Source organism: Penicillium brevicompactum (genome assembly GCF_028827555.1).
Source record: "Penicillium brevicompactum strain IBT 35665 chromosome Unknown utg000003l_segment0_segment0, whole genome shotgun sequence".
In the NCBI taxonomy this organism is placed as follows: domain Eukaryota; kingdom Fungi; phylum Ascomycota; class Eurotiomycetes; order Eurotiales; family Aspergillaceae; genus Penicillium; species Penicillium brevicompactum.
This window is the reverse complement of record NW_026623206.1, coordinates 1398962-1411857: the sequence shown is the minus strand read 5'-3', so window position 1 is coordinate 1411857 and position 12896 is coordinate 1398962. Positions and strand designations below refer to the sequence as shown.

General features: G+C 49.2%; 4 protein-coding genes across 4 annotated transcripts; 2 read left to right on the top strand and 2 right to left on the bottom strand.

The window, feature by feature from the left end:
- Nucleotides 1–326: 326 nt before the first annotated feature.
- N7506_004387 (uncharacterized protein) lies at nt 327–2013 on the top strand (the record flags this gene model as incomplete). Its single annotated transcript, XM_056953681.1, has 2 exons — nt 327–686; nt 730–2013. The coding sequence occupies 2 exons, from the start codon at nt 327–329 to the stop codon at nt 2011–2013; spliced, it is 1644 nt and encodes a 547-aa protein (XP_056812570.1).
- A 2146-nt stretch (nt 2014–4159) lies between these two features.
- Nucleotides 4160–5255, top strand: N7506_004386 (phytanoyl-CoA dioxygenase family protein; the record flags this gene model as incomplete). Its single annotated transcript, XM_056953680.1, has 3 exons — nt 4160–4395; nt 4441–4805; nt 4855–5255. The coding sequence occupies 3 exons, from the start codon at nt 4160–4162 to the stop codon at nt 5253–5255; spliced, it is 1002 nt and encodes a 333-aa protein (XP_056812569.1).
- Nucleotides 5256–5950: 695 nt separating this feature from the next.
- N7506_004385 (uncharacterized protein) lies at nt 5951–6380 on the bottom strand (the record flags this gene model as incomplete). The annotated part of the gene is made up of 2 exons (XM_056953679.1): nt 5951–6224; nt 6277–6380. The coding sequence occupies 2 exons, from the start codon at nt 6378–6380 to the stop codon at nt 5951–5953; spliced, it is 378 nt and encodes a 125-aa protein (XP_056812568.1).
- A 2863-nt stretch (nt 6381–9243) lies between these two features.
- Nucleotides 9244–12000, bottom strand: N7506_004384 (FHA domain protein; the record flags this gene model as incomplete). Its single annotated transcript, XM_056953678.1, has 4 exons — nt 9244–11450; nt 11526–11658; nt 11709–11917; nt 11985–12000. 4 exons carry the CDS (start codon nt 11998–12000, stop codon nt 9244–9246), a joined length of 2565 nt encoding a protein of 854 aa, XP_056812567.1.
- Nucleotides 12001–12896: the final 896 nt, after the last annotated feature.

The window sequence follows — 12896 nt, the reverse complement described above, 5'->3', positions numbered from 1 at the left end:
TCGACAAGGGCTTGGGAGATGGAAACCATTTTCCCTTGTAGCCGAAACAAGAAACGACCATTGCCGGGCAGAAACCCTAAGTTTCGACATTCGACTGATTGGGTAAGTGGCGGCGATAGCAGTGGAAACTGGCGAAAAAGGAATGCGATCTGCGTGAATTTCCCCAGATCTCTTCGACTTGGCAGTGCGGGGATCTGGGGGTGGAGACTTGACGTATGCATTCACTATATAATGTTACACTGATGCCCATGTTCAACAGCAGATTCAATTGCAATTTGCTCATTGGATATTGCATCTCTTGCATTGTCACTTACCTTTTCTTCATCATGTGGCCACTCAAATCCTCGGACAAAGAGGTCAACGAGACCAAGATAGAACAATCCTCCGATACTAAAGATGATTTGGAAAGCGCCCACATCGAGAAGATTGATGCCAGTATCGACACGATTGCTACCAGTATTGACAACTTACCTGTCAGCTGGTTCGTCTGGCTCGCAGCAACGACAGCTTCAATGGCGGGTCTCCTTTTCGGGTACGACACGGGCATCATTTCCGGCGTGCTGGTGGTTCTGGGCAACTCCCTCGACGGCAGACCTGCTACAAGCAGTGAGAAAGAAATGATTACCTCATTATGTTCGGGTGGTGCTTTCATCGGAGCCATCTTTGCCGGTAACACGGCAGACAGAGTAAGACGACCCCTTCCATAAACCTATGAGTGCTAAGTTTTAGTTCGGTCGCAAAATGGCCATTTATCTCGGTTGTGTTCTCTTCGTCGCCGGTGCAGTCATCCAAGCGGCCGCCTATACCATTGCTCAGATGGCTGTCGGCCGTCTGGTCATTGGATTCGGTGTTGGCTGCGGTGCCATGGTCTTGCCGCTATACGTCGCCGAGATCGCTCCAGCCAAAGCCCGTGGAAAGCTCATCGGATTAAACAACATGTCCATCACTGGAGGCCAGGTTATCTCCTATGCTATTGGAGCGGCCTTTTCCAGCGTCCCCCATGGATGGCGATACATGGTCGGTCTGGGTGCGGTGCCGGCCCTAGTTCTCGGCGCACTCATGCCCTTCTGCCCCGAGTCTCCGCGTCACTTGGCCTACAATGGTCGCAACGACGAGGCCAGAGTGGTCCTTCGCAAAATCTACTCCGAGGCCACCGAGGAGCAAATCGACGCAGTCCTTCTTTCCATCGTTACCGCATGCGACCAGGCCCGTGAAATCGATGAGAGCGGGTCTCGATTCTCCAAGATTAAGCAGCTTCACACCGTTCCGAGCAATCTTCGTGCGCTAATCAGTGCTTGCGGACTGATGGTTATCTCTCAGCTGTCTGGTTTCAATGCCCTGATGTACTACTCGGCAACTCTTTTCTCCCTGGTCGGCTTCGACAACCCCACCGCGGTCGGTCTCGTGGTCGCAGGAACCAACTTCATCATGACATTCGTCAACATGATGATGGTCGATGGCATGGGTCGCAGAAAACTTCTCCTCTCTACCGTGTGGGGAATGTCTGTGGGAATGATCGCTGTCGCAGTTGCTTTCCGCTGGATCCCCATCGACATGGAAACGATGGAAGTAGCCACATCAGGAATCCCTCCTGCAGCAATTGCCGTCTTAGTTTTCATTATCTGGTTTGTTGTATTCTACGGTGTCTCCGTTGGCAACACCGCATGGATGAGCACCGACTTCTTCCCTCTTGAGGTGCGTGCCATGGGAACCATGTGGCTCACCTGCTCCAACTGGGGCGCCAACGTCATCATCTCTAGCACCTTCCTTTCCATGATGAAGGCCTGGACTCCATCCGGTGCATTCGGCTTCTTCGCTGCTATCTGCGGTTTTGGATATATCTGGCTTTACTTCTTTTACCCTGAGGTCTCTGGTCTTGTGCTGGAAGAAGTGAAGGAGGTCTTCGAGCACGGATTCGGTGTCAGCTATGCCAGACAGCTTCGCAAGGAGCGCAAAGATATCATCGAAGAGCGGATGAAGACCCAGGAAAAGCCGATTGCTGCTGGGCACTAGACTGTGTAAGATTTTGGTCAATTGTAGTATATAGCGAGTACAATGACACCACTGTGACATTTATGAATGAATATCGTGATTACTTTATACCTGCTCATGAAACCTATGAATATCTTCAATCTTTTCGGAAGCCGAAACAAACGGGTCAGATGTCCCAATGATTATCTTAGCTTCCAAGGTTGGCTTGGGTCAGCAACGGGGAATGATTCCCCATGTGGCCTCGGAACTACCCCACAAAATTTCCCCGCAAAACAGGAGGAAATATCCGCCGTCGCTACCATCCTCCAACTTGAGTCTATTTTTGTTCCTAGATTCGAGGTCATTATGATTGAAATATCGTAAGACTCGGTAGCTTATTCTGTTCGCGCGGCCAGTCGAACGTGCATAGAGTATTAATATGGCGGCGGAGGGTGAAGACCGAAGCCAGACTGATTGAAAATAATCTTCAGTAGTCGGCCTCGACGTATCTCGAATAGTACCAGAAGAGATAAGACTCACAGCACAATCAATTATAATGGGATCAAGAAGTTGGATAATGGCGGAGGTAAAGAGCGAGAGAAATCTGATTAGGCTTTACATTAGTGCAAATGCCTGATATGGCTCGGTCCATAGATTGATAGTAGTGTAATGCCATAAAACCCTGGAATCATCATATGCTTATTGGAACATTAGAAACCAGGCAATTGCTCTTTCCATCTCCGGGGCTGACCTGTCTGTCCCTTTTCTTCCTTCTCTTCCCCCTCCCATAAATAACTTCATATACAGAGACCAAACTGTCGTGATCTGCCTCCACGCCCAAAATGGTAGATCAAAAGCCGATTTTTCAAGGAGTTGAGCGTTTTAAAGGACTTGGAGAATAAATTTCAAATCTGGAAGGCTTAATTAAAGAGGACAGAGCAATCGAAGGGAAAACAAGTACTTCTCCCCCACAGCAGGGCGCGGGCAACCTCACGCACAGTGACCCTTCTTGAATACATTCAAGGAGCTTCAGCACACTCAATTTCAACCAACACTCATAACCAGCCTACTATGGAGCAAAGATTCTAATGAGGTCTCAAAAAAAAAAAAAAAAATAGAAAATTAGAAAACTCAGAGGAATAAGGGCGAAAAAAAGATACCGAAGTATGACGAACCCAGCCAGCGAGAGTGCGAAATTCTCCCCGGCGATTGGCAATCCGCGAGATCCGAACCCCTGATCAGCGAATCAGGAAGGACAAGGGCAGGTATGGCCCAAGGTGTTCCAACTAGACCACTGGGGGGTTTGCTAAATACTATACAAAACTTCACATACATGACCACACATCTCACGTGATGCACCACAGACACGATGTTCAACCTACAAAGACAGTGGTTACTACCTAGGTACTCCGTATGAGCAGCTGGGGTTTAGTGGTTATTACAATCAGCATAGGCTCCGTGATATCTACCACATTGATAAGTGTCATTCAAAACTTTCCAGCAGGTACTAGCTCATGATCTAGGAACCCCAATACAATATACTAAAAAAAGGAAAAACAAGCACAAGCACAGACTTCCAAGCTCTGCATATCTGAAAGTAAAGTGATATTTTTGTCCGCGGTGCCTGTGTCTTGTTCATTACGGCGAGATTCTGAATGGTTCCCTTCTCGTGTGTCGTTGATTTCTGACATAGAGAGAAACTAGAATGATGAATATATCAGACTCTTATAGCTGTAGCGGTTGACTTACGTCTTGGTCTGACCGTCTATCTACTTGTTAGAAATGATCTTGAAGAACGTTCGTGTGCAGGCCTGATAGATCCCTTTAAGGTTAGCGTCGCCGAATTTCGACTAATTAGGCCAAAATCGGCGATTTTGCGATCTAATCCGGTTAGCCTCAGTGGGTCGAAGAGCGGATAGTGGACCATCATATCTCTATTTATGGCCAATCAGGGTCCCTCAACATCTACTCGTCGGCTCAGGCCTTTCTTGATTAGAATTCGATTGGTGTTCGTTTCGATGCGGGGTGCATATGACATATAGATTCTTCTCTTTTATATGGACCTGTTCCACATGTGTAAGGCAGAGGTCAGCAGTTCGCTGTCGTAACGCGCGCACAAATCAATGATAAAAATGGTCGGCCATCTTTGTCCTTCCTCAAAACTCTTCTCTTGTGAAAAACATTCAGTATGACTGCAGTGCAAAATCCAGTGGCACCACCGCTTTTCAGTGGCACCGTCAAAGATTGCCTCCCTGAAGGTCTTGGGCAGACTGGTGGTCGCATCTCCTCTGAAAAGATTGGGTTTCTTCGACCAACACCGAAACATCTGCCAGTAGAGCAGTTGCGACAACGACTCAAAGAAGACGGATACTTGTTCGTTAAGGATGTTATTCCGAGAGAGGATGTCCTCGATGCGAGAGAGAAGTAAGTCACTCCTCCTATGGATGAGAGCTCCACTCACCTTTTCAGCTACTTCAAACAGTACTCTGAAACTTCCCTGTTAGAACCTGGCTCCTCTCCCAGAGACGGTATCTTCAACTCATCGTCATCTCCTGATTCACACAAAGGTATCGGGGGCCAGGGGCTGCCCACCAACCCTGTGGAGCACCAGATTCTCATCGACGCCCACAAGGAGGCCGAGTACCGAGCGTTTGTGGAGCATCCGGCATTGACGAAGTTCATCAGAGCCTTGATGGGATGGAAAGAGCATCGGATTCTGGACCGAACAATGCTCCGGCACAAAGTGCCCCTTGGCAAGGGAACAGGGATTCACTATGATAAATTATTTCTGAGAGGAGGAGAGGGCTTCTTCCTTACTGCCTGGGTACCTATCGGTAAGTGCTGCCCCGAGTTTCCAACGTAGGCTTCGGCTCATGACAACAGGCGATATCTCCGTTCAAGGTGGAGGTCTCTGCTATCTTGAGAATTCACTCCCGCTAGGCCGTACCATCGAAGAAGACTACACCAGGCGCGCGGAAGAATTCACACCAGAGCAGCGGATCTCTGCATTCAATGTTAACATGCTAGACGGTGGCATGATTTCCAACTCACCGCAAGAGTTCCAAGCCATGCATTCCTCACACGGGGATCACAAATGGCTAGTGACGAACTATGAGGCTGGAGACGTGGTATTTCATGACCCATATAGCATTCATGCCAGTGGTCGAAATGAAGACCCTGAGAATCGGATCCGCTTGAGTACGGATCTGAGATTCTATGAGAAGGATGATCCTGGCATTGATACCAGGTGGTATAAGCTTTGGTGTCCAGGTGATGGACTGTGAGGTGACCTCGGGAGCTGGATTCCAATGCCAGATTTGCGCTTGAACTAATCCAGAAATTAATATTACCTGCAATCAATATTTCTTGGGCATGGATGCGCTTGAATTTCAAGGTTAAACTAAACTAGATTCATAACATGTCCACTATGCTTTCTGGTAGAACATCTTGATGACACCTGGGCAGAATTCCATGTATCAGCCACGTAGTCCGTGTTTGATCACGCCATCAGATAGAAAAAAGCCTCAGGACTGCAATAAAATTACTGTGATTCTATTCTACTCTCGTTAGCCTTGACTAGACGCGTTTGTAATACTCGCAATAGGTCTTCAGAAACCACTGGCCGACAAAAACTACATCCGCGTTGATATGAAGACTCCAGGGCTGGCATTTGAGAGAAAGAGAAAACTTAGTTCCAACTGTATGATAATAGTGACTCGTCTTTCAACAACAAAGTCCAACGAAGAAAAAGTATGTACAGAATGTGATAGCATCTAGCATCGCCATAGAAGAAAGGACAAAGGACCCAAGAATATAACCCAGAACCAGGTGGTAGCCATTCAACAAAAACATGCACCCAAAACTCCATATTACCCGAAACTCCTCATCCAATTTCATCCAATCTCATAACCCAGACCGTGCGAGCCAGCCATGTCCAAGCCAAGGGCCCATCAGCAGGATGCCAAGCAAGGCCCAAAGCTCAAGGATTCCGCGAGCGATTAGCATCGGTATCAATCCTTCCACAGCTAGCGCCATCTCGATCCCCATATTGTCCATAAGACCTCCCTCGTGGATCAGGATGTGAAGGATAAGAAGTGGAAGAGCTGCGGCTCAAAGAGCCGGGTGACGAGGTCGCAGACGCAGATGTGGGGTTTGCCATGGCTCTTGCGGCGGCGGCTGCAGCTGCGGGGTTGCAGTGTGCGCAAACAAAGATGTTAAAGCCGCGACCGTTGCAGCTGGGGCAGATCGAGCCTCTGCATCTGTCAGCATGAGATCGGAGGGGAAGAGAGGGGCCGCGTATCTTACCTGGGGGCATTGCCTGCGCAGCTCTTGCATGTAACTACTGTTCGACCCCCGATGCAGGAGATGTGCTCTGGGTCGAGGTTGTATAGGGAGTTGGAGGAAGCCATTGTGGAGGAGAATGCGGGGACTGTGGATATGACCAGCTCGATAAATGTCCGATGGCTTTGTGGTATGGATCTTTAAGTTTTCTTTCTTTTTTTTTGTCTCGGAAGAGCACAGTAGACAAGAGAAGTCTTGTTATGAAACCCGGAAGACGGGAACAAAGAAGAAGACAATGGTGTAGTCGGGCTTGTTCAGATGTAAGTAGAATCCGGTCCAGGCCAGAGTATAATGAATCCGAAGAACGCGGCGCAAAAGGATATCTTATATCCAAGGGGAAAAGGAAAATAAAAAGGGTATTCGTGGCACCAGTTCACCAATCTCCCGAGATTTCCAACTGTTACATACGCAGAATATGCACCGCGACAGAGTATAGAAATGATGACGGATCAGCATCGAGTCCAATGCCCGGATCAGCAGGTCAGTAGTCACCAAGGCGAGATGGTGATAGGACCGATGTATGACTTGGCTCATTTCAATTTACATGCATGAATGGGGGCGAATGTTGCTCGAATCCTTCGGTCAAGTTCGGGACTACAGCCAGAAAAGGGAAAATAGAGGAAAATAGAAGAAAAGATCGAAAGAACGGCGCAGAACCCGTTCTGGGCTTAGCTGAGGTTGAACCCCGCTGTAGATGCGTGCCTGTTCAATGTATGACGGAAATGCAGGGTTGCTGAAACAGGAGCTGGTGGGGAGGATTCTAGTGTATTTCCAGCAGTGCACACCGTCGTTCAGTTGACGAAAGTGCCAGATTGACTGTTTTTGTGTCGTGGGAATAACATTTGTGCCTGGAGACTTGGGGCTGTCCAGTCAAATCTTTTCAAGCGTTTTGTTTCGTAGACAATCGCCCTTCACAGAGACATGGCTGATTACCACAACTTACCACAACCCCGTATCACGAACTGTGACAATCTCCATTCGCCGGGATTCGCTGTAGACCGTCACATCAATTTTCCGAGCGTGAGCATAGACGGTGAAAACGTGAGCACCAACCACGGATAGCTGCATTGGCGACCATGCGACCATCTGTATTTCCGAGATGCAATGAACACATGCTGAATATTCGATATGTTTCTGACTAGTGGAGCTCTTCAGATGTCGTCGTATTCTCTTCTGAGGTCAGATACTCTTTCCATCCCGACCAAATGGAGGAAACAGTCCCATGCATCAGACTTGACCGTCAGATGGTCAGCTGCGCTTTGCGCAAATCCCAGATCAAATCAAGTATATCGCTTAAGAGATTCTGCTTGTTTTTTTTCTTTTTCTTTGACGCACATATATGCCATCGACGGGATCATCAACTCATTGCTGCATTGATCTCCACAGCCACATCCTATAGCTGCATTGTCAGCACAATCTCCGATAAGAAAAAAGCGGATACACGGACCTGCGAAGCGCTTGTGGTGCGGGCTGAAAAAGAAAAGAGACATGGAAATGCATGATGTGAGGTGAAAAGAAAGCTATGTGCGAGGTGTGAGTCGCCAATAAGAACAGGCCAGAAACCAAAATCTGCTCATCCAACCAATAGTCGTTAATATCCGAGAGCCCGAGGCGCCGTGGATGTGACATAGCCTCACGCAGCTAGCCGGCTGGTCGCGGCAAGAACAGGCCCAGCCAGATTGTCATTTAACATTTCAATGGGACAGGGGTTCCTAGTAGCCGTTTAGCCTTCCTGTATGATCGGCCGAGTCACACGCCGATCCGCGATCCTTTCGCATTGTTTGTGCTGGATGCTGACGGAATCAGCCACCTAAGACTATCACTCCAGGACTCGGATAAACATACCCGTTATGTGAAGCGCTCGAGGCTCCCCTGGCTCTCATGTCGGCTCTAGGATTGGGTCGCGAAATATTGTCGTTGTGCTCAATGCAGCCAGCCTTTTCAATCACGCGCTAAGCCGGGATTCGGTGTCGGGCTGCGGTCAGGGCTCTGCATTGGCGGCAAGGCAGAGAATGTTCCATGTCTCGAGAGGGCAATTTGAGACTTCCGAGGGTCGACCCGGAACCACGTTGATCGTGTTTCTTGTCATTGGTGTTACTGCCTCGCGTTGCACATGCAAGTCAGCTGATATGAACTTGTGGGATACCTGCAGCCCAATTCTCATTGTAGATGCAAGAGATGTGGGTTTTTCGGCTCTTTGTTGGTGGGTTGAATGTTTCTGATTGATGGTGAGGTCCAAGTCTTCGATTTAGCGGGTGACAAGTCGTGTTCGGGTTCGCATACACATACACACATCTGGGTACATACACACGAACTCACGAACGCACACACATATCCAGCAAAGAAAAGAGGTTTACGGAGCTGACGAGCATCAAGTGAGCAGATTTCTTCTCCGACAATCGGCAAGACAAAGCATAAAGTGCATAGAGGCGTGGAATGAGCTCACATCAAATGAACTCACATGCAACACCCAAGCTAAGAATGCTCAACACCGGACGGAATGATATCACGGTGCATTTTAAAATGGAACTACCCAAAGTTGGTACCTGGCAGGGTTACACTGGGAGGCCATGTCAGTAGGCCACGAGTTATTCAGTACACATGGTTCATTACGATGGCAAAAGGGAAAAAAATAAAAGCATTAGCATTCTTGCTCATTACAGCCTGCAAAGCTATCACACGGAGGGGAAAGATAGAGAGGTGGCGCTCATCCATGTCAAAGTCTGACGCGGTGAGTGTTCTCTGTCGTAAAGATTGCAAATGGGCAAGCAAGTGAAAGCAAACGGTCACTCCCCCACATATTGTCCGAACGCCAGGGTAATCGTAAAAGCCGTAGAATCGTAAAGCAACGCCGGAATCGAAAAGGGAATTGGGTAAATTAGGAACCATCGGGGCAAAAGGCAGAACCAAGAAATTGGTTACAGCACACCATTACGCGAAATATTCGTTGGGTAAGGCTGCAAGAGTAGCGACTGTTGCCAGGCCACCTAGCAGAGCACCAACAAACGCAGTGGTGACGTGACTCGCCAAGCTCTTGGAGGGTGTATGAGTGGACTTGGTACGCTTTGCAGGACGATCATTCTCAGCGACTGCAGATGTGTTCTCGGCAAGAGCAGAAGCAATTGCCTCCCTAACCTCAGGGGATGCTGTTTCGAGTCCTGGCTGGCTGTATGGGTCAACGGGCACCAACTGGGCATCCTGAGAGAAGGAGTCTTCCGGAAGAGCAGAAGAGGATTCCATGTCGGAGGCGGTTCGCTTGGTACTTCCAGCAAGAATTGAAGAAGAGGGCAGAGCCTTGTCTGCCACCTTGCAGAAATCAGTGTCAACTGAGAATGGTCCTTCTTGATAAGGACGGGGAGTAGGGAGCACCGCTGGATCAAACAGGTTATTGCGGTTGTCCCGTGAAAACCTGCAATACCTCCAAGACATAGTTGGCTCTGGGAATTGGGCACTCGGGTGCGTCATGCCATGGCTGGCGCAAATATCAGAAGCATATGTGAGAGAGGTAGCATCAATCACCGGGGTTTGATCCGCCAGAGGGAATCCGCTGAGCTTTGTTGCTTCATTCGGAGCGTGATCACGGAACGAAGAAGGCCCAGCCTCAGCCATATTTGCTTCGTAAATGAAGGTGGGCTCAGCATGTTCTGGGACAATGTAATTCTGCGGGGTTGTGGAATTGATTTCATCATCACTCGAGTTTCCGGAGGACGAGTCTGAGCCTGAAGAGTCTGAAGAAGAGCCGGAGTATGAGACATCTTCATCTATGGAGGAGTGATCATCGAATTTCCAGCCATGTGAATGTACGTCCAGTGAGCCTTCCACGGACTCCGAGTCCTCTGATGCATCTGAGTCTTCTTCCGAATCAAAGTACTCGTGAGTGTTGTATTGATCGTCAAGGAGACCGGAGAGAGGATGCTCCGAAAAGACGTGAGTTTGAGTCACTTCATTCGACACGGAATCTTCATCCAGGTCGCTCTCGCATTCATGTTCGGCCGAGTCGATGGACTCGTCCTCGGAGCATAGATCTTGACCAAAGCAAGAATCCCAGTAAGGGGGGGACTCCCACCATGTTTCACCGATCATCTGTGGCTCCCAAGCCCTCACAATCCAGCATTTGTAGCGATCGTCAATGTGAGATTCAGTTGTTAGCTGCGTCTGAATCTCGGTGCTGAGCATGTCCCATGGCTTCTCAACAATCCACCACCAGTTGCTCATCTCCTGGTCTTCTTTGTCCTCTTGGATGACCCAGTACCGGCGCTTGTCGACAGACCAGTATTTGAGGCTTTGGCCAGGAACACGGTGGAAGGAGCTGTCTGATTCATCACTATCCGGGGTCCAGATCACCTCGGTGCCCACTCGGGGTTTGAAGCTGGCATGGTCATCTACCCAATAGGAGTCTCGGGACAAAGAGCAGCGGCGAGCTGCATGGATGATCTTCTTCTCGAAGTCGACGTCCGGGATGTGATCCGACTCACCCCAGGCCATATCAGCAAGGCGCATGAACATCGGCTTCATCATGGTCCAATCGCTGAAAGCATCTTCGGGAACCTTCTGATAGCAGGTTTCTGGGAACTTGTCATTGTGGTCAGAAGAGTTTGAGTGCGTATTGGAGAATGTATTGACATCGCTTGGAGCTTCGATGTGTGTCTCGGGCTCCACGGGCTCTGGGACACTTGGCTCGGTGGCATCGGTTGTGTCATTGCAAGACTGGTCTGCAGGAGTGAGATCAATGACAACGGAGGGAGGTCGTTGCTCATGCTTTGCTTCGACATCTTGCTCTTTCTCATTGACTTCGTGCTGGTCCACGCTCGAGACAGAAGAGACGTCGGCGGGCTGAAGCACAATAGACTCCCAGGAACGAGAAGCAGATCCCCGGGAGTCATCGCTGGGGTTGTCGACGTGTTCGTCGACTATGTAATCATCGTCTTCCGCCTCGGATACTTCATCGGATTCATGGCAGGACTCCTCGGCATAGCTGTCCTCGTCCTCCTCGTCATCATCGGGGGCGGCAAATGTATTCTTAGAGGGTGCAGCAGCGACATCGGTGGAAGTCTCAGCCGGAACGTCATCAGGAATTACGACGATCTCCCGCTTGGGCCAATAAATCTTGCACTTGACCTCGACGGCCTGGAAGTTATCTGCCAGCAAGTTAGCCTGAGAAAACCCCGGGGAGCTAAACTGAGCAAAACCTGGTATTGCAGTGCCAAACTTACCATGGCCACGGTCCACATTGACACCGAAACGCAAGATATCACCATCGCAGAGAGGAGTGTCGAGACCAGTAATCAGTTTGTCGTCATTCAAGAAGGTTCCGTGGGTCGAGCCGTTGTCTCGGATATGGGCGATCTAGCGGTACATTAGCATGGACCCACAGGCAATATAGATGTGAAACTCACACGTCGACCAGAGTTGATAGTGATGAAGGAGTGATCACGAGACATAACCCGAGAATCATACCAAGCATTATCTTTTTCTGGAGTTCGCTTCCTTATCTCACGCTTGGAGCATCGGCCAATAGCCACCGTCACCTGGTTCTCAGCGGGGTTGAGGATAAGACTCCGCGTAGGGTTTGCAGAGTCGATGAGCGGGACCAACGTCACGATGACTATGTTCAGAGAGTGTCAGCTTTGAATGGAAGCGTATCAAGGGGCTCCGAGCGGTTTGATACTTACCGTGTTGGTCCAACATGGTGGAGGTTGAGGTATTGCGCTGTTTGTAAGCTGAAAGTTTGGAATCCAAGGCTGCTAGATCTGAAAACAAGACAGGGAAATAGTAAGCACGCATTTTGATACACAAGATATCAGGGAGGGATGGAGGGGATGAGGGGCGGAAGGGAGGTAACAAAGAGAGCTTACCCGGGTGCTTCCAGGCTGCAAGCACATGAACACATCAGCTTGTGTCAGCGAAAAACGTCGCAGGTTTGAGCACTCTTGAAAAGTCAGACTGCAGAGAGCGGACTGAGCCAAATCAAGAGAAGGAAAGAAAAGGATAGGTGAAGAGTAGAAGAAGTCGAAAGAGCAAAGAAGGAAGAGGGGTAGTTGATGAATCGGGTCGGAGTTAGGTTCACCGCTGAGCAACAAGGCACCGAAGGGTGTCCAAATTGCAAGCTTTGTGATCAGTTCTACTACAGATCGGAAATCAGCACCTCTCGCGTCAAGACTAATCCCCGCAGTAACAGCGCCGGAAGCTCAGGAACAATGAGGTATGTATGAGAAGTGATAACGAATATGATAAGCGAAGCAAAATCGGGCTTGTGAAGGTGCATACACCATCCTGGCCCCCCGGGGGTAAAACGGAAGACCTCAGTTCAACAGTGGATTCAACTTACCCAAGGATTTGAAGCTCTTTGAAGCTGAGATGTCTGTTCTTTGGCAAGGAAGAGTCAAGAGAGAGTCCGAAGATGCCGATAAGGGTGGGTCAGCTGATGTGGGGCATGGGAAGATTAAAACGTCATGGTCATCCGCACATAAGGCGTTGAGTAGAATTTTGGAAATAGTCTCATTCTCTATTGTACACAAATTACTACATCGTCAAGACCCCCACCCCCAATGAACTTGTAGCCGGAACCCTCCGAGTTAAACCAA